The 21,628-nt window shown below is 46.3% G+C and overlaps 1 protein-coding gene across 1 annotated transcript in view; it reads left to right on the forward strand.

Moving 5' to 3' along the window:
- WNT9A (Wnt family member 9A) overlaps positions 1–21,628 on the forward strand; it is a 53,392-nt gene that overhangs the window by 23,751 nt on the left and 8,013 nt on the right. The window contains exons 2-3 of the mRNA XM_015852987.1: positions 6,000–6,259; positions 10,783–11,045. Coding sequence (XP_015708473.1) covers positions 6,000–6,259; positions 10,783–11,045 — 523 coding nt within the window. The remainder of the gene's footprint in view (positions 1–5,999; positions 6,260–10,782; positions 11,046–21,628) is intronic.

Consider the following 21,628-nt stretch of genomic DNA (forward strand, 5'->3'; position numbering starts at 1 on the left):
CTTAGGGCTGGTCCTGGACTGAGCCTTCTCTCTCTGTCATCTCTGTCCTGGTGAATCTCAGCTCTGCTACTTGCCAAAAATAAAATTGCAAGGACTGGAAACTTCCTGAATGAGGTTTGTTGTAGGGAGGGGGAAGAAGGGTTGGGGTATTGCGGCCTTGTGGTTCAGGCACACCACTGTGGGTTGGAAGAGCAAAGCTTGGTTCCTTTCTCTGCTCTTGGGTTTCTGTGTGATTGCCTGTGCCCTCCTTGCTGGGGAAAGGGAGGGAGAAGGGAAGGCAGCTCTTCCTTCCTTCAGGGGAATGCTGTCATTCAGAACTTGTATGGCCTTTCTGCCTCGCATGAGTGGGAAATGCTGCAGCTGAAGTATTTGCTTGTGGTGTTTCTGGTCACCACAGTGCAAAAATAGCTATTCCTCATGGCACCTTGGTCCCATGGGCTGTTGAAGGAATGTGCCATAGCATCCCCAGCCCTCCACAGCTTCGTTTCTGAATGGAGTCACGTATTCATTGAACATTGCCTTCATTAGCTAGACCTTCGTATGCCACGCATCAAATTTATTTATTCTGGGGGGAGGCTCATTTGTGCAGGAGAAGCTGCAAGGCATGATTTGGCATGAAGTTACATGTAAAAAATTATTTATATGCATAGCAAAGCATTCTGCGTCTGGGAAGCAATCACCCCTGTTTTACCTCATTCACAGAAGAATCTCAACGAGAACTTAGGGTTAGGGTCCAGCTCTTTCCTCAGCTAGGACATCTACCCTGTTGAGGTTTCCTCTTGCTTGGACTGCTGCGTTCAGAAGCCTGGGTGAAGTCCTCTGACTTCTGTGTGAACTTCAGCTGAAGCAAAAATGGGAAACTCAGACGTAAATAATTTCTGTGGTAACAGCTGGGTCTGAAAAGAGCTTAATGATTTTTGGGATCAAAGAGTGGTTGCTGCAAGTGCTAGAAGCATTCAGGAGGGCTGTGCTGGGCAGGAAGAGCTGGAGATTTACAGCAGCAAATGCTTTATTGGAGAAGCAGCTGTTCAGTCATTTGCCTGGATGCTGGGAATGACTCTTGATAGGCCCTGAGAGCCTGGCAGGTGTGTGTAGTAGGTCTGCACCTCCATCCCCTTATCCAGGAAGGCAAGAGAGCCCAGAGAGAACATTCTCACTGTGTAGATTGGTCCAGACAATCTAAGCAGACTTTATGTGTGGAGACTTATGCCTCCTTCTCTAGGAAGCAGGATTTATTGGATTGGAAATTCTCTTTGTTCTGTAGTTTGTCTCCTCTTTATTGTCTGAATTCCTGTGTTCAGAAGGAGAACCAGGCACCTGGAAGTGTTTTCTCCTGTGCTTTACTTGCCAGGACCTCAAGCATAGGGGCTGGCTGCTTCCATCTCCACACAGAGAGGCTGCAGAGCTCTGTTGCTGATGACATGTGTTGCTGCTTATTACACACGCAGACAATTACCAACATTACACACTTCCAGCTGTGATGGAATTTAATTCATTCTGAGGTGTAGCAGCTGAAAAATCCTTAGATCCAAGAAGGATGCCTTGTGCAGTTGTTTTTTTTTTGAAGGGGTTCCCTTGGATATGGGATTTCTGTGTGTGTGTACTTCAACCAATGTAGGAAATCTTTGATGTTGTAGCTTGGAGAATTGCAGTGGATTCTGAAACTAACGTGTACAGCTTTGGATTCTGTAATCTAAAGGCAAGGTGGCAGTAGATGTGAATGTCTGAACCCAGGTGAGCGCTGTATGTTGCAGCAGAAATGCTTAGCTCTGACTTCAGTGCATAGGAAAATGTTGAGTTATGGTGTGGGCATGATGGTGGCACCTGTGGAACTGCAAAAAAAGCAACAGATGCCCACAGGCTAGAATGAGATATTTGACTAAAGAGTTGATCCTCCGATCATCAACTATTTCCAGTTTGCCTGGACTTCTGACCTGTTGCACTTCAAGTAACCATTGGCTTTTGTGGGATGCAGGGGAGTATGGTAGGCCAATTCAGGAAAGCTTTGTTGTAGCTTGGAATAATGATAGTGGGAGAGAAAATGGGGGTTTGTAGGCTGGTGGGTAGAAGAAGCAATAGTATGTGCTTGGATTCCTGCATAACTCAGTCTGGCTCCTTGTGTTGTAGAGTCGTTATTTTTGGTATTGCAAGTGAAGAGGGTTAGTGCATGCGACTTCTCAGCTTCTCAAAACCTACTTCTTTATTGTTAGAAGGAAAGAAAGAGGTGATAGAAAGAGTAGAACAAGGATCGGAAGAGATGCATTACCGCAGGAAAAGCATTCAAGGAAGAACTGAAATTAAAATCAACCGGGGTCTTGTACAGATGTACTGAAGATAAATCTCCTGGCAGAGAAAGAAGCTGCAGGGGAGGAATGTAATATTTCAGCAGGGCTGTCATTCCAGGCGGGTATAGCAGAGGCGTTTCCTCGCAGCTCACCTTGGCTCATGTTGCTGGCGGCAATTGCAGAGGAAACTCTTGAGTGTGTCAAAAATATGAGTGATCTCGCAGATCTGTGCAGGCTCTATGTCTCTGACTTGTCTCCCTCAATTCTCACTAGGAAAGACCCCATAACGTAAGATAAAATACAGGGATACGTATAAAAGAATAAGCTGGTGCAACAAAAAGCTTTCCAAAATGAACTGAAAATAGGATGCCTGTGGAAGGGCAGTGAGTCCGGATTGCTACATAGAATGTATGACCAAAGCATATCGATGCCACCAGTTGTATTAGTGCAAACCCAGTAGTTCTTGCTGCTTACTGCTGGGGGTAATAAACTTTCCCGACTTCAAACCAGTGAGGGATTGAACTGGAAGGAATTCGGAAGGAGAGTGATGTCAGGAGTGTTTACCCTGAGCTGAGTGAGGTGGGACTGGGCAACGAGGTAGGTGAGGTGTACAGAAAAAGAGGATAAAATCTGAGGCATAAACTGCGTCCCTTGGCCCTGCAGCCCTCATGGAGACCACAGTTAACTTGCACAGAGTTAAAGCTTCCTGAGCTGTGAGCAACAAGCTGTTTGGTCTCTCTCTATGTTCCTGGGGGACAAACACACCTTCGTCTGATGCTCAGCCTTCTCAATCCAGAACAGTGCAATAGAGTGCTGTCAATCTTTCTAACAACAGAAGAAGTTGTTAGAAGATGAGCAATAAAAAAATATATTAAATAGATAAATAGCCCCTTTTTCCCCCCATCCTGAAAGATTTTCCTGGAAGGAACAGCCCGGCCTTTGTGAGGAGCTGAGATAGCATCCAACTCTGACACCGTTGCCTTACGGGACCTCACTCAGCCTAGGTTGCATAAAAGGGCTTTATGGGATTACAAAGGGGAACCTTTGTATGCAGTGGCAGCTTTGAGCAGTGTTTCAGGTGGGGCCACCAGTTCTGCCTGTGCTTGTTTATTACTGATGCGTGGCTTGTTTCTCACCCATTTGGTTCTTGATGTCCCTTTTCTGTGATGGACTGAAGATAACGTGCTTCTCAGTGCAGAGCTGGGTCAGGAAGCGGTCTGAGGAGGTGGGAAAAGTGCTGTGCTTTTCATCATGTTGGTGTGGTGTCTCTGTATTGTTTTCCCAGGCAAGGGAGAAGTAGGAATCTGGAAGTGGAGATGCTGATCCAGTGTTTGCAGCTTATATGGTGTTGCCTGCATGTCCTGGTTATGAAAGCTGATGAACTTTTGTCTAAACCTCTGCACATGGCAGTGAAAATGGCATATTGTCAGCAATGTCCCATTTAATGTTTCCATTTCCTATTGTTTTCCATGGCTTTCCACCTGCACATCAAGAGCAGGAGCCAGAGGCCTGTCCTCTAGTTTTGTGCAGCACGATGGATCCTGTTTTCTACCTTCTCCTTGTCCCAGGTTTTCTATTTTGTTTTGTTATTTGGCTGACCCTTGTTGGGACCCCTGACAGTGCTGCTCAGAGAGCTGTGGCTGCCCCATCCCTGGAGGTGCCCAAGGCCAGGTTGGCAGCATGATCTGATGGGGAGCAACCCTGCCCATGGCAGGGGAGTTGGAACTTGGATGATCTATCAGGTCTCTTCCAACCCCAGCCATCATATGATTGTAAGAAATCCATGACTTTAAGTATCTCAAAGGCAAATATTGAATGGGAGGGATGTGCAGGGGCACCAAATAGCTGGTTGCTCTGTAGAAACCTTGGATCAGTTCCTGTATCACTCCCCCTGACTTCTACATGATACCTGTTGCTTTTGCAGGACATTTTGCTGACTAGTACCAGCTCATTAGGAAAGGTGAAAGAGAGGTGGAAAATGGGTTATGCCTTCCTCTCTTCTCTTTGCCAGCTAAGTATATCCCTTGCACCAACTAGGAAAGCTTGTAGGATTGAACCTTTGGGGGAAAAAGTATTAATGAGGGCCAGGAATGAATGTTCTGGAGATTTTGTTACAGATATTTACTACTGCAAAGCTTGGATTGACCCACCTTTCCCATAAACATAAGTGGTTAATGAGGCCATCAGGGCCAGGTGATGTACCAAGTCCTTGGGCAGTTGTCAAGCCCAAGTCCCTACAGTGCAGAGCAAAAATGTGAGGGTTAATATTTGTCAGTGTCTTCATCTTTTTAGGAACAGATTTTCTGGGGGGAAAAAAACCCTTTTTTGGGTGAAACTTGCATAGGTCACACTCCCTTGTCGTCTTTCCCACAGATCACTTTGACTCTTCATTTTTTTGCTTCTATCTTGATTTGATGATTTATCTGTCTTGATTAAATGATCAGGAACAATTGTCAGCTCTACTACATGTTGCTTGGCTGCGGCTCAGGTCAGGCTTTTGTGCCAGTTGTGTATGGGAGGTTTGGGAATTAAGATGCCGTAGGCGCGTGCCTTATGGGATCACCTTACCGGCAGGATGCATCCCATTAATTACAGATGATTCCTCATTGGAAAAGGAACATCAAGCTGCTGTTCCTGAGGGTTTTTAAGCCCTTTCACAGTCACTCAGTGTTTGGTGAAGGTGATGAGTATGTCCCCCACTCTCATGCCTGCCACCTTGTTTCTCCTGGTAGGTCTTGACCTGTGCTCACTGTGCATGCTCATCTGCACAGGGCTGCAGTGCATTCAAGCAAGTTTTAATTCTGGCTTTAAGTAATTCTTCCTTCCATTTTGGCTGGGGAAATGTGTCTTTAAGGTTCTTCAGAAACCTTTTGTAGCTTTCCCTGTTGACTGCGTGCACTGGCACCTGGCCGGAATAGGGCAGAGCCAGGAGAGTGGGGGGCAGACAGCGCAGCCAGCAGCCCACTGCTGAGCCCAGCAGATGTTCCTGCAGCCTTGCTGCTCCCCGGGGTTGATGCCAGCCTGGTCCTTTTCCAGCAGCTCGTCACTTGACACCAGGAACAGTACGCTAGCTTCTTTTGTTCCGCATTTGCAGTCAAGGACCTTGTGCAGGGGAGAAGAGAAGGACACGTCTTTCTTGATTTCTTCAGGTCATTTTGTAGGTGTTGAGCTCATTCTTCCTTGTTAAAACCTTTTGGCATCGTCATCTCTCAAAGTGTGTTCTGCTTGCGAGTCTCAGTCTGTGGCTGGATTTTGTGTAGAGATCTCTCCTGTTCTTCTGCTTAGGGTGGAGTGGCTGTACTTGCTCTCTTGGCGTGTCTCCTGGGGTCTGGTGGCACAAGTCACCTTCCCAAGCTGGTTCTGGCTCTGCTTGATGCCCTGAAATGACTATTTTCTTTTTTAGAGCACAGGAGAGTAGCTGCAGTGTTCTTGCCTTCTCGCTAGTTTCCTGAATTCATGCACTTATGTACCTTCTGTAATTTTTTCCCTATTTCAGTTTTAAATGAACTGTCCTTTGGCAATTTTGAGTTTGACAGACGTGGCAATTGCCAAGGTCTTCCATCCAAACAAGCTCCGTGGAGAAAATAAATCCAAGTATTGCTTCTTACTTCCCAGTTGCGCACACACTGCAGAGAGCCTTGCTGTACAGTCTCTTCTCTCCCAGCGTATCCCAGTGGGTTGCTCAGCTCATTCTTACCCTCTGTTCCTCTGCAGGCTGACGGGCAACGAACCCCTGACCATCCTCCCTCTGACTTCAGAAATGGAGGAAGCCGCTGTCAAAGCCCACTACAAAGTCTGTGACCGCCTGAAGCTGGAGAAGAAGCAGCGCAGGATGTGCCGGCGGGACCCCGGTGTGGCAGAGACCCTGATGGAGGCCATCAGCATGAGTGCACTGGAGTGCCAGTACCAGTTTCGCTTTGAGCGTTGGAATTGCACCCTGGAGGGCCGCTACCGGGCCAGCTTGCTAAAGAGAGGTGAGTGGGATGAGAATTTGCTTGGGGCTGCTGGTACCTCCTGTGCTGGGCTTCCATGCCATTTTGCACAACGATCATCCCTGTGCCATTGGAAGGTGGTCACCTCAGGGCTCTAAAAAGAGCTTCATAAAATCATATGATGGATTGAGTTGGAAGGGACCTGAAAGATCACCCAGCTGCAAACCCTCTGCCATGGGTCAGGCATGTCCCACATGCTCAGGCTGTCCAGCACCTGTCCAACCTGGCCTTGAGCACCTCCAGGGATGGGGCACCCACACCCTCTCTAGGCAGCAGTGCCAGGGCCTCCCTACCTCTGAGTAAACAGTTTCTTCTGAACATGTAGCCTGAATCTCTCCCCTTTTAGTTTAAGTTCATTCCCCTTTGTGCTATTGCTATTAAACCATGTAAAATTTCAGTTCTCCTCCTGCTTATAAGCTCGCTTCAAGTTCTAGAAGGCTGCAATGAGATCCCCCTGGAGTCTTCTCTTCTCCAAACTAAACAAGCCCAACCCTTGTGGAAGGTAAAGACAAAGCCAGGCTTAGCTCATCTGTGGAGATGCACAGTGTGCATTCGGTGGCTGTGATCACTGTCTACAGCTCCTCTGTGTGGAGGCTGGAGATGTTTGTCCATATGTCTGCAGCTAGAAGCTCTGCATGCTCCTCACTGCTGCTGGAAGCTGAGCCATTGCTGTAGGAGAAGAGATTGAAGTTCCCAAAGCTGTGTCGTCTTTTGTTTTGTTTTTAATTATTTTTTTTTAAAACTATTTAATTTTTTTTTTTTTCCAATTTATTATGGCAGTCTTTCAAGCAAGAAATTGGGAAAATACTTTGGTAAGGGAAAAGAGACAAAATGGTGGCGGTGGGGTCATGATGCAAGGCAAAAACTCAGTGCTTCTGCTCTGCTCTACCTGGGCAAAAGCTCCCTGGCTGTGAGCAGAGAGTGATGCTCACATTGCTTCCAGCTCAGGTGGAGATGACCAGAAGCTGAGGAGGAGTATTAGCAAGTGGTGTGCTCTGTCTGTTTCCTTTGCACTGCCTTGTGTAGCCTAGCTCTCCTGCAGCCTCTCAATGAAATCATAAAACGGAATCATAGAATAGCTTGGATTGGAAGGAGCCTCGAAGATCATCAGGTTCCAATTCTTCTGCCAAAATCTAGTTCTTATTACTGGACTGAAGCTAACGATGCAGAAGACCCACTTCATAGGTGGCTTCCCTGGAACTCAAGGGCTTTGGTGACTCCCAGAAAGTCTCACCCTCAGTGACTGGACCTAGAGACCCAGAGTCTGACATGCTCAAAGATGAATTTGGAGCTCTGCAGTGCTCCCTCGTTCCCTAAGGAATGGGAAAGAGCCATCCAGAAGCACTGGGGTTCAACTAATGCACTGTCACCGACTGCAGTGGAAACAAGGAGCGTCCTTATGAAACCCAAGAGGTGCAGCCAGAGCTGCAAGACATTTAAAAATATCTCTGCATGCCAGAGGAGTCCCTGGATTAGTGGCGCCTTGGGAAACTCAAGCACTTTCTCATGCTGACACCTGGAGGCCACAGCTTGCTCCTTCAGATGTGCCCCGAGCGAGGGGAAGGGGTATTCCAGAGCAGCCTGAAATCTTGCTGCTGGAAAACACTGCTGAGAACTATCCCAGCCCCTTGTCAGGACCCCATTTAATTAATACTGGCACTGAGAGTTGCAGAGCTCTGCCTGCTGTCTCATTCTTCCATGCTTTATGCCCCTGCAGCATCTCAGCCCACCACCGATGCTGTAAATCCTTCAGGTGTTGCTCCCACAGCACAGCTCTCAGCCCTGTAAATCTTTCTCCTCCTCTCCAGGAGCTGCTGGTTCCTGGTTCAGCATTACAACGAGCGATACCCCCAGGGCAAAGGGGTATGGCTATAACGCACTATGACACAACTATTCCAATATATCAGCGGGGGAATGTTTTTTGTGTTTTTTCTTTTTTCTGCTCCAGAACTTTGTAGAGAGAAAAATAAAGGAAAAAAACAACACAACCACAAATATTTCACTTAAGAAAACTTTCTCCCTCCATTGTTCCTCTTGGTCCCCAGCGCAGCCCAGCTGCTGGTTTGCAGTTTGGGCTGATGCGGCCCGTTTCTTAAAATAACAGGAGATTGTTCAAGGGACTCGTTATCCTGTTTGGATACTCGCAAACGATTTTGGAAATGGCTGAAAGGGGATAGCTGCGGATGGCAGGCTGTCGATACACCAGAATGCCTGCATTGATTTAAAGCTCATTATCTTGTTACAGCATATCTCGGTGCAATCAAATAGTGCACGGCGGAGATGGCTTTAAATCTGGCCAGAGCCAAATGTCACATGGACTCGCTTGGGAGCTGCCTGAGCTGCCTGTGGGCGAGATGATACCCGCGCTGATGGGCACTGGGCATCTGTGGGCTTTTGGTGATGGAGAAGGGGAGGAGGAGAGCTGAGGCTGATGAGGGGATTGGCAGAGGGAAGCCTGGCTCTGTGTCAAACCCAGTATGCAGTGTGGTGGCAGGTTGCACGGTCAATGCTCCCAACTGGGGAGGCCTTGGTGCGGATTGTGGGTCTGTGTTAGCTGCTAACCCAGGCCAACGCTTGGCTCTTTGCTGCTAATTACAGCAGCTCAGGCTCTCAACGCCTGGCTCTTTGCACTGCTCCATCAAGGACTTTCTGTTAGCAAGCTGATACCTCTCCGTTTTGCAGCATGAGGAGTAGTAGTAGTGGAAAGAGGGCAGTTCTACAACTTGGAGGCTCGGTAGCATCACTCTTTAGCATTCCTAGCATCTAGCTGAGGAAAAGCTGAATCAGCCAATACAACACAGGAGCTGCTGAGATGGTGTTTCCTGCCCAGAGTTTGGTGGTCCTCAAATACACAGGTTTTTGTGGCTTGAATTAAATAAAGAATTCCTTAGCCACCCTCACTTGACACAGTTTATGATGCTGAAGATGTTTCTGGTGTGCTGAAGGATGTGGTGTAACTTCAAGGGGGAAAACGAATGGGAGAAAAAAACACATTCGCTTTTCCAATGATAACTACTCTTTTCTGTGTCCTCAGCAAGTCTGGAGTCAATCCTGTTTTATTTCAGTCTTCTTTATTTCACTCCTCCCTGAGAGGAAAGGGTTTCTGCTCTTTCTTTCCTGGTGAACAGTAGAAGGGTTGGACAATTCCTAACACAGTGTGTTTTGAGCCAAAACAGGACCAAACCTTTTTCTCCAAGACTGGCTTTTCTTCTTTCTTCTGCTGAAGGTCTACTCTGTGCACCCAGCTGTGTGCTATGGGAAGGCAGGCTCTGGGGGTGGGTCAGGATAGTGCCCCATGAGCCCACTTGGACTATCGTGATCCTCCTAAGGACCAGTTCCAAAAATGACCTGGCAGTGTCTCTGCTTGTCCTTGGTTGACACACTAGTTTACAGATATATCCACTACTGTCACCATCCACTTGTGTTATTTTTGAGTGGGGGATTTCTTGAGTTGGATCCAAAGCTGTTCTGGAATTGCATCTCAAATATGTAGTTGTTTACTGCTTCCATAGACGGAGAATGAGGATCTATAAATACTGGCATGTTTGCTCTTTTATTTCTGTCTTTTATCATTTGTATTGAAATCATGGGTCTCTTTTGGCCTCAGTTTACCCACTGGGGGGAGGCAGATGCTGTTGCAAGTGAGCATGGAGGTGTAGGAAAAGGGTTGTAAGTGAAAAGTTTGAGGTCCAATTGCTTCTTCAAGTCTGTGAGGTGTTACCTTGAGTGACAGGCTGATAACTAAGTGCTTTCCAGCCCTTATGTGCCTTTTGTTAACAATTTTGTTGGACCTGATTATATCCTGGTGATTTTGTTTTTTCTGGGGGGAGAGGGAAGCCTTTATGATTTCTACCCCAGCCATCAAACTGGAAATCTGTGCTAGGTTCCTTCCATTTGATGACCTCTTAGTAGCAGTACTGCCATACCATGATGATGACACCATCATGGCCTGTTCGTATCTTTCTCACCTCTTCCTGTTTTCAAGCAGAGACTGCGGAGTGACAACCATATAACTGCGTGTTTGGTGTGGTTTTGTTCGTAATCCTGGTTTCTGCCACCTCATTTGTCCCACTCTTTGCCCTTATGAGGCCCCATCTGGAATACTGTGTCCAGGCACAGGGCTCCCAGCACAGGAAAGATGCAGAGCTATTGGAGCAGGTCCAAAGGAGGGCTAGGAAGATGCTCAGAGGGCTGGAGAACCTTTGCTATGAGGAAAGATTGAGGAAATTGGGCTTGTTTAGCTTGAAGACGAGAAGACTCTGGGGAGACCTCAGTGAGGCTTTCCCAAACTCGGAGGGAGCTTATAAGCAGGAGGGGAACTGAAATTTTACATGGTTTAATAGTGATAGAACAAGGTCTTGGTCTATCACACAAGACTACCACCGATGATACGTGTAGAGCATGACATTGCTCAAACCTTCTCTTTGTAATTTTCATAATGCCTTAGTTTCTTGGTTCTTTTGTTGTCCCAGCCACAATTATAACAGCTTCCTTTCTCCTTCCAGGTTTCAAGGAGACAGCCTTCCTCTACGCCATTTCCTCTGCAGGGCTGACACATGCTATGGCCAAAGCATGCAGTGCAGGCCGGATGGAGCGCTGTACCTGCGACGAGGCCCCGGACCTGGAGAATCGTGAAGCCTGGCAATGGGGTGGCTGTGGTGACAACCTGAAATACAGCAACAAGTTTGTCAAGGAGTTCTTGGGGAGGAAGCCCAACAAGGACCTGCGAGCCAGGGTGGATTTCCACAATAACCTTGTGGGCATGAAGGTGAGTCGTAGAGGTGCAAGGCCTGCACTCGTGGATGGGTGTGAGGTTGTCATGGTGACAGGATTTAGGGTGCTGTAGGGTTGGTGGGGAGATATGTTGGATGCAAAATGCGTGGAGCCTTCCTACTCCATGAGGTATGAAGTCTGATTAGGTCTATGCCCTATTTTGATCGCTGTGCTTCTAGAGTTGTGCCAAGTGATTGGAGAGAGACCACAGGAAAAGAAAAGGAACTTTCCAGGTCTGGAAAACATGAGATGAAGGGAAAGACTGCTGGCTTTCCATAGGGAGAGGTGGATCTTAGAAGGGGATGGCAAGACAGGTCATCTAGACTTGTACAAGTTATGATGGACATGAAAGGATTTACTGTGCAGCACTGCCGAGGGAGATGGAGAGATGCTTTCTTTGAAGCTGTGCTGTAGATCATGGATGGCATAGCATCTCCATAGCCAAGTTCCTTTAAAACTGGGTAGGCAAGTATTTGGTGGGGCCCAGGGCAGAGCTCTTCCTCTCTTGAGTGATTTCAGTCCTAAAAATCCCTTTGGCCTCCCACCCAGAGATGCTGTGTTTGCAGCTGAGAAAACCCAGGTGTGCAATCTGGTTTGTTTTGTTTCTTTCCTCCTGTCTTTATGCTGTAGGGCTTTCTGCTCTTTTAACCCACACTCATCCCCATGATGCTTTGCCCTGAGTGATGGAAAGGACAAACTGTGTTCTGTCTCATCCCAAGAGGTGGAAAAGGAAGGGGCTTTCCATCTTCTCCCATCAGTTACTCGGACGTACCTAGCCTAGAGCTGCTTGCACATGAAAATCGCTCAGATTGGCCAGCACAGGTGCTTAGGATCAGTGTTTCATTGCGTCGACCTCATAGAGGAACATACTGTAAGGCTATAAATAGTCTTCAAGCCTTGTTATTGTCCGTGTGATTGGATGGAGGGCTGAGGCTGGGATGGGGACCTAGGTCTCCAGTTTCCCAGGCAAATGCTGCCCAGCCAGTTGTGCATTCTAGGAATCACCACCCCAGCTCAGTTGTTCCTGTGTGTATGCATAAAATGCCATTCCTCTCAATGGAGTTGGGGCACTGGAGAATGCTATCAGTACGTGCTGGCCAGCTAAAAGTCTCCCCCTGTCCCCACCACCAGATGCTCCCAGACAGCGCTGAGATCAGGGTTAGAAATATCCTGGATTTACTTGGTGTCTGGCTTTGGCTGACAGCTTTTCTGCCTCTGGATTAAGAGGCTCAGTAACTCTGAACTCCTGTTGCAGCTCTTTGGCGTGTGAAACAGGCTCTGAGGAATGATGAAATCTGTTTTAATCCGTGAATTCAATTGTTTCTGAGGGCATATCCTATAGGACAGACACTTTGGACTTGGCTGTGTAGCAACTGGAACAGAATATGGGGAAAGTGGTCCACAAGGGCTGTGATTTCACACTGTAGAGAGCTGTGAGATGTCTATGCTCTACTCCTTTTCCAGATTCATGTAATACAGTCTCATCAGAAACCACACAACTGCAGGTTTAGGTGCCATTGGAATGCTTTTATAAACCATATACCTCTCCCCTCCAGCACTGCTGGGACTGATGAATTTGCCCAAGGGATTTGACCTAACTCCCAGTGTTCTCCATCCCAGTACTGTAGGCGGGCTGCCCATGTGGAGCCGAGACTCAGTCTTGGATTTTGGTTTAGTCGTACCTGGTTGTCAGCTCTGCTCTCCGCTCTCTATGTGTTTTTAAGACTCCAAGGATGAGCTTAAGGGAGGGAATCTCCCCATGATGCCTGAGCTTTCTTCCTGATCCCACTGGTAGTTAGGTCCCAGGGCAATGGGAGATGTCAGGGAGTCTCTTGCATCCTCTGCCTCCACTTTACTTGGCACAGTCAGGCCCTGGTCTTTGGCAGTGGCTTCTAAGCACTAGTGTAATATCTGCAGCTAAACAGCTGAGTAACAGTTGTGACGGTTGTCCAGACACTGAGAGCCCTCATGGTGATCCAAGTCGAAGACCTTTGCTGCAGGTCAGTGATCCAGCATTCCTATTTTTGTCCACCCACGCCGTGCTGTTGAGCTGGTATTGCTGTCTGACGGCTTTGCTTTGCCTATTTGCAGTGGCACTTGAAATGATTGAAATGATTTCTGCTTACATTTCTAGGGTAGTTGTACCTTAGTGTGGTTGAGAGGCAAGCCAAGCAACCCACAGCAGCACTGAGAAGCCAGGCAAAGAACTAGGGAATTTCACTTTCAGGAAGAAGTTTTTATGATGGTGGTGGCTAGTGATCAGGAGAACATATGTCTGTGTAGTCAAGATATGTGGATCTAAAGCATTGGCACAATGTGGTGTCATTGAGATGACAATCAGAGATGTTTGGAGTTGGGATGGGAGTTGAGAGTTGTCCAGCATGCAGTACTAGGATGAATTATTGACATTTTCCTTGATGAAGACACTGAGTTAAATATGAAACTCAACATCTGTTCTCAACTCTTCTTTCTCCAATGAAGCTGCCCATCAGCTGACTTCGTTCTTACAGACTTTCCAACTCTTGCATATCTGGAGATACAAATCTAATGACTAAAATAAGCCTAAAATACTTTGAAGTAAACTAGTTTGTTCATTTGGGTGATACATCATATTCTTTTGATTTTATGTGAATCCAAAGCCATATAGAAGTGTAGATAACTTTGCTTTGAGCCCTTTTGGAACAGAGTGCCAGTTTAATAAGAAAGATGGCCATCCAGCCTCTAATGTGTTAAGCATCTCCATGAGAAATGAAAGGATGATTTCGGTTGTTTTGAGCAGGAACTGAAGCACAGAGTGCCTTTTCCCAGGTTATTTAGGAAGCTGATGCTGGAGCACAAGACAGAGACAAGCACTTGTGAGTTTCTGCTCAGCACCCACTGTTCTTCCTTAAACCAAACCTCAGATTTTATGTCTGCTAATGAAACCATGCAGGCATGAACTGAAACCTTTTCTGTGCTCTAGACTGTTTGGGCTTATGTTGGGCATGGATAAGGAAACTTTCTTTTCCAGTATTTATCTACAGGGCTTGCTGCAGTGCCTGCCCACGCTGTTGTAGGTACAGCATATGTATGGGGCTATGTGTTTTTGATGGTGGTGGAGGAATATCTATCAAAGATATAGCACAAGCTTGGTGGTCTCTTAGTGATTCGTAGCAACATACAATCCTTCCCATCTAATTACTCCCAACTATGACAAATTGTATAAATAGTCCCTTGAGACCCAGAAAAAAAAAAAAGAGAGAGAGACTTGTGCTTAATAGATTTATTTGGCAACAAACACTATTCCCTCCTGGTTGAGACGGCAGTTTCTCCATGGTGTCACACTAGCAAACAATTTGCATCTTTCTGGAAGGGTGACATTATCCTATCCCGCCTAGTTTTAGTGTCTCTTGGTAGAAGTTCTCATTTAATTATTATTTTACTTCTGTTTTTAACAACCTTGATGGGCCAGCCATAATTTTGCCACCACCAATGAAATAATCACTGAACATGTTGTGCCCATGATGGCTTACAAAGTTATATGATATGACCTCAAGTGCTAATGAAAGGGCGAGCTTGTCTAGCGCAAGGATGAGGTAATTAGACCGAGACTTCTCCAGCCTTCTCTTTATTGAAAAGTAGGAGCACTGAATAGACCACTTATTAAAAAAGCAATTTCCCTTCCTTTGCAAAATCTACTCTCACTCATTCAGCTATTCTTTCCGAGAGGTCTTGGGTGGAGAGGATGTGTGCTGGGGGGAGCGGAGTGTATGTGTAAAGGGGTTGGGGGTGATGGAGGGGAGAGAAGTCAACTGCATTAATTCTCCGCTGCCAGCAGTGAAGTCTCTTGGTTATATTAAACGAAGCTGAGGCTCTCTCTTCATCTGTATATCCTCCCCTTCTTCTCCCCCTTGTACACACAAGTGCAGCCCTCTTTTGTAACCCATTAATGAAAAGTTGGAATATTAGAGCACTCAATTAGTTCCACTGGGCTTGAGTAAGTGATGTTTTAATTAAATTTGCCCAGTTTCTCAGCAAAGTATCATTAAACATGACTTTCCAACTCCCTCTCTGGAGCGTTGCTAAGTTTCTTAATCCCAGGAGTGCTGACCTCTTCCAGAGGTATGTCTGGTCAAGCATGTCTTGCAGATCCAAGGGGCGCTATTAAAGGCGGCTGCTATTATCTGAGTGTTGGGGGGGGGGGGCAGGGAAATTGTCATGTTCTCATTCCCTTTTTCCTTTATCCTTTCAGAAGGAGGGACACAAGCAAGCCTTTGCCCTCAGAACCCTGAAGTCAGGGGTTTAACCGAAGGCTTCTTGGGATCTGAGAGTGTTCAATGCAAAACTATGCGAGGATGGAAAAGGGGAACAAGAAAATTCCTCCCTAAAAGTCTCACTTTGGGCAATATCTCCCTTTAAATTTCTTTCCCTTCATGAAGTTTCCTTAATTGTTTTCACATAATACTGACCTGCATGTTTCAGTCTGTGTGTTTTGGAAGCATCCTTGTCGCCTTTGTTGCTGCAGGGCTTCAGACCTGTCCTGAGACTTGTTATGCCTGCAACTCCAAAACCACATAGGATTTTCTGCAGAGGTTGGTGGGGGGGTGCATGGACTTTTCTTTGCTGTTGGCTTGCTTGTTTTGGAAGTCCATGCAAGGAATGGCTTTTCCCCTTTAGTGCTGGCAGGGGCATCAAGGGCTGAGCGTGCCTCCTGCTCTGGAGATAGACTCTCTATATCAGGTAGATGTTTGCTCTGCTATCATCTGTCTGAGGAACTTCATGAAGTATTACATAACGTGTTATCAGAGAGCACCACCCTCTTCATTGCTATATGTCCATTTTACAGAGGGGAAAGTGAGACCCAGAAAGATTAAGTGACTCACTAAAGGTCACACAGAAGTGTTGCCTGCCACCCTGGTCTCCTGTTGCAGAGAAAGTGTTTGCATGCACCTCCAACTCTATCTTGTACGGTTCCCACTGGAAAGCATGATTCCAGTCAGCTTCTGGAGTTTGCTGAGCAGGTACTTTCAATTGTAATCTCACAGTTTTCCGGTACCCTCAAAAATAGTGTTATAATTGCTCTTTTTGATGAAGCAAATCCATCTCAACATACTAACACAGCTGGTACATTAAAACAACAACAACAAAATAACAACAACAAAAGGACATAAAATGCATCCTTTATATAGTTTTTTCAGGGATGCATTTGCAGAGCTGAATTTTGCATTATGCTTTAAGTGAGGTACAAACCAAAGCTAGCAAATAATCTCTCTGAGACCAACTCCTGTTTTATACAGATGGTGCAGTTTGGAGGGATGGCACCAGTATGGCTGTGGATGCCCCATCCCTGCAGGCATTCAAGGCCAGGCTGGATGTGGCTCTGGGCAGCCTGGGCTGCTGGTTGGTGACCCTGCACACAGCAGGGGGTTGAGACTGGATGAGCATTGTGGTTCAATGCTATTCAACCCAGGCCATTCTATGATTCTTTCAGGTAGAGATTGGCTCAGCCAAAGTCTTCCTGAGGCTTCAGGACCAACACACTGTAGGAAAGTATTTGCTGTATTCCATAAGCAATAGTAGTTGGTTGTTTATGCAGAACTTTCTCAGTAGGTGAGATAAGAATACAGTAGGGGAGAGAATTAAAATGCTAAAGTTGAAGTAGAGTTATATGTTATTGTATGTTTCTTATGCGTTTGTGTTTTAAATGGTATTTCACTAACACTGGAGTCAGAAGAGTAGTGGTAAGGGACACAAATTCTGGAAAAGCAGCTTGAGGACAGGCTCAGAAAGAAGATAAAAGGAGAAAGAAGAGGAAGGAAGAAAAAAAAGAGGAAAGGAAAAGAAAGAAAGTATGCTAGTAATCTGTGAAACTCTTGTACTGGTAACACCAGTGCAAAGCGACAAGTCTTTGAGTGGTCTGGGCACTGTGAAGAAATGGGGATGGTGGCTGTGGTCCAAAACAAACACCAATATTTGAGCCGAGACAATAACTAATCCTATTTAAATTGAAGGAGGATACGTATGTCGAGGATGGAGGCACCTCAAAGTGCTGTCGGAGGGCAGGCTTTTCCCTGGGTGCGCTGTAACCCCACAGAGGTTCATCATTTCCCTCCTCTCCCCCAAACCATGGCGAATGGGTTGGAGCCCCACAGCCGCAGCCCAGCCATGACGCGGCTCTAACCCAGGAATTCCCACGGCCACGTCCCGGCTTCGCGCTGCTGCTGCCCAGACGAGAGTTGTCTGAAAACCACTGCCTGAGCCCCGTGACCCAGCTGGGAATGAATGGCAATCTGTCCTCAGCGTTTCAGCTAAAACACTGAGAAATTGTGTGTTGCAGCATGTCTGAGACCGATCATTACAGGGGCACTTAGTCTGAGCTTCGCAGCAAACCATTGTTGTGAGGAAGGATTACGTGTTGCATAGCAATGCTCTGCTGTGATCCCTTTTCCCTATGGCTCTTATAAAGGCATTTGGGCAGGCGGTCCTGCAGTGCTATCTAATTTCCTCAGAGCAACAAGCACCAATAAAGACAGTCCAGTCTTGCTGTATCATAATTGTTTTCTTCGTTGTGCTTTTGTCGGTATTTGCTATTCTCACGACGAGATCAATGGGGGTTTTTGTTCCCAAGTCAAACAAACTGATTTGCTTACAGAGCTTTATTTTCCTCGCAAACTGGCATCCTATTTGTGAGACTACCAGAGCAGGTGGTTGCTCAGAGTGGGAGGACATAATTTCAATGTGTGATGCTATCCTGTCCCACTGGTTGTATTTATTTGAGTTCATTTTTATAGTGGAATATTTCTAGAGCTTATAATACGATAAGGATTTAAATGTCCCAGGGTGTTGTTCCTCCTTTCTGAGCTACTGTGACTCTGCTAATGTGCGGTTGCCGTGGTGTTTAAGACATAGCATGAAATGTTTGGCACTTTGGAATTAAACTAATACATGCATGTGACAAGATAGAAGCATGGGCACGGCTGCTCAGCATTGTATAGATGAAACATGGTTATTTAATAAGTGGAGATGCCATGTGTGCTGTAGGAGAGGCTCACGTCTCTGTAGGATGGAGGCAGATCAGGCCTTGAACTGTGTGACTGCCTCAAACAGAGAAGAGGAGCTACCTTGATTCATAGAATCATTACAGTTGGAAAACACCACTATGATAATCTCATCTAACCATCAACCCATCACCACCAGGCCCACTCAGCTGTGTCACAAAGCTTGTGTTAGTCTTTTTCTCCCTTCTGCATCCTAGATTTTTTTGGTAGCAAAGGTGAATTAACTGAGAAATGGGAGGTTCAGGTTGGATATGAGGAGGAAGTTTTTCACCCAGAGGGTGGTGACGCACTGGAACAGGTTGCCCAAGGAGGCTGTGGGTGCCCCATCCCTGGAGGCATTCAAGGCCATGTTGGATGTGGCTCTGGGCAGCCTGGTCTGGTGGTTGATGGCCCTGCACACAGCAGGAGGTTGGAACTGGATGGTCATTGTGGTCCCTTTCAACCCAGACCTTTCTGTGATTCTGTGAAGTTATTCTAGCCTGGAAATCCCTTTGAAAGCATGATGTAAACATTTACCCACCTGTCCCAGTGCCCAGATGGGAACACCTTTTCCAGTGTTGCTGTGAGCAAAGTGATGGCATTTCACAAGGTCCAAGTGTCCTGTAAGTAGAAGCTGGATATAAGTGTCTCTGATAGGACTGCTCAACAAGAAGTGAAGAGTCTTTGGAAGCTGGGGAATGAGATAGGACATAGAAAGGCTTTGCCAAGATTCATCTTGTCTGGTGGGTGGCGAGGGGCCTGTAGGCAGCAGTTCTCCATCACACGTGGCCTTGAGGAGCTGCATTGTGACTGACAGCAGCAGAGGAGGCAGTCTGGGGAAGATACTTTTCAAGGATTTTCACTATAACTGCCTCGTAACATTCTTGAGCCCTTCCCTGCCCTTCATGGAGAAGCTTTATGGGATGGTTGGGATGCACCACACTTGCACAGTGGCCATATGAAAATCCACATGCTGGATTTTGTGAGCTGGTGTGTTCATGAGAATAGAGACAATGAAAACTTTTTATTCTTGGGTCCATCAGTGCATGACACCCAAGTTCTTCCAGCCACTAGTCAACAAAGAGCTAGGAGTGGGTCAGGAAAAACAAAACAATAGACTGATTCAATAAGGGATTTGTTCATTGCTATTTAAGTCCAAAGACTTTCCTAAGTATATGCACCTAGTAAAATTTGAGATGCCCTGGCAGATTTATCTGGAGAGGCAGCTGGTAGCAAAATACAATGTTTTACAGTGCCTAACGTAAGCTTAGATGCAAATTTTAAGACACCTGAATTATACTCTGAGGATGAGATTCTGCTCACACATTCTCATATCTAAGTTTATGTGCTTCCCTGAGAGCAGCGTTCCAAAGCTCGTGTTAGTGAGCAGAGATGTGCTCAGCACAGCCATGGGAACCTGGAGGGATGTTCAGCTGAGCACAAGAAGGTCTCTGCTGCCTTTTAGGCTGCCCTGCCTGCCTTGGCTCCAGTGGATCAGGTGGGAGTTGAGGGATGTTTCTCACATGTAGGCCAGATGTCTGCCCTGGTGAGGTCAACCCTGTCTGGATTTTGTGATTCAGATGTCTAAACCAATGTGCCTAAACCTACATGCCTATTCCTACTTGAGGGTCTCAAGCTCATCCGTTGAAATGTGGATTTCCAACACATATTGTGCCATGTTTGCCAGCCCTATGTGAGTGTCTTGGGTACCTGTTGGTACTCGTGCCTTGAGTGTCAGCTCTCCCAGTAAGCTTTGGAGAGGTGTCTTTGGACAAGAATAACCTTGTGTTTGAGTTCCCACCCTTCATTTCATGTTTGTGCCTTGTTCAACCAGCTCTAAGTCCAGCCATGGGCTGCGGGTACCAGTTGAGCCAAGTCTTGCTGGTTGCTTGCTTTCCCATCTCTACACTTCCAGGTGGAGCAGATGCACATGAGTGCTGGGAGTGGTGAGAGGGTTGAGAAAAGCCTGACCAAGATGAATGAATGCAGTGTGTAACCCTGCTGCAACTATCTCAGCAATGTTGCCCATTTTGCTGATGGCCTGGGCGTGAAATCAGGTATAGGAGCTTTGTTTCACATGAGCTCAGCTCTCACTTCTGGACAACCAGTGCAACGTGACTTTATATGAGGGAAAACATGGGTGAGGATTGCTGTTTTGTTGGGGTTTTTTTTCTTTTTTTTTTTTTTTTCTTGGTGTTGAAATGTGTTCTGTACGCTCTTGTCTAACATTGTGGGATTTCTTACAGAGTTGGCTAGACGCTTTGGCACGCAAAGCGTGACAAGCCCCTAACCAAGCCAGCCCAGCTGAGCACTATAAGCAGTAACACATCTCTCTCTGTAACCCACCACTTGTTTGAATGCTACTGTGTATTATTGGATTGCATTTGAAAAGGTCTTGGCTGTCACAGCAATGAAGTGTGACCACTGGCCAGGCTTTGCTGAAGGCCGTATTATGCATAGCATCTTTCTAAAAATGTCTCTGTAATATCAGGATTGGGCCAGACCCCAACTCTGAGTCCATGACCTATTGCACATTTGTACATGGTGCTCAGCAGGACTCATGTAGCCAAATAATTAAGAACTGGATGGTCAGGAAATGGCTTGGAGCCAGTCCTCTGCTGTCATAAGGCCATAATGTAGGCAGATGCCATAATGGGCTGAGGGAGAGGTTTTTATTTTTTTAGAAACCATAGATGCCCCAGTGAAGGGCATTTCTCAGCAGTACCTCGACAGGAGGCAGATCTGTAAAACAGACTCTGTTCTAGCTGCTTATTTTAAGGGGTGGTTATACGTCAGCCATTTAAAGTTAAAGTGTAAATGATTTTGGTAGGAGAGAAAGCTATAAATATCTGTTTATAATCTGTGGGCAAAATGCAGGTTATCTGTGACAGTCCAAATTTGCCCGCTCTCATGTTGCTCATGGACTAGTCCCAGGAGTAAACCCTTCTCTGGGGAAGGTTGGGGAGAGCATTCACAGAATAACCCGAGTTGAAAGGGACCAATAAGAATCGTTGAGCCCAACACCATCCTAATGTCATTTAGAAGAAGATGGATATGCTGTTGTGCCAAGAAGTGTCTTTATTGCAGCCTGATTTGAAAAAGGGTACTTCCTTAGCATCACTTGGTTTATGGACATAGAGTCTTCTACAGCATCTAGGGAGCTGGAGCCATCTCTTTCTGAGCTGAATAATGACTCTTTTCATTCATCTCTTCCCTTCCTGATACTGTGCCTACTTCCCATGCTGCTGCTTCTGGTGAAAATAACCTATTTCCCTCCTCTCCCCTCCACATACCATAGTTCCATATGTTCTTCCTTTTGTGTTTATGCTTTTTGCTGGCTCTGCTTGGTGTCCCCAAGCAAGGTCTAGACATCTTCCTATATGTAGAATGACTTATGCTTTGGAAGCAAATCACACCTGTTTAGTTCCTGTTATCTTGAACAAATTATTTCCCTCCTATAGAGATCTGTGAGATAAGCCTTATTTGGATATATTTGGATATATTGTTTAAAAAGAAAAAAAAACCACAAAAACCTGTGCAAATATATTAAGAAAGAATTCAA

The sequence above is a fragment of the Coturnix japonica genome, chromosome 2 (genome assembly GCF_001577835.2).
Source record: "Coturnix japonica isolate 7356 chromosome 2, Coturnix japonica 2.1, whole genome shotgun sequence".
In the NCBI taxonomy this organism is placed as follows: domain Eukaryota; kingdom Metazoa; phylum Chordata; class Aves; order Galliformes; family Phasianidae; genus Coturnix; species Coturnix japonica.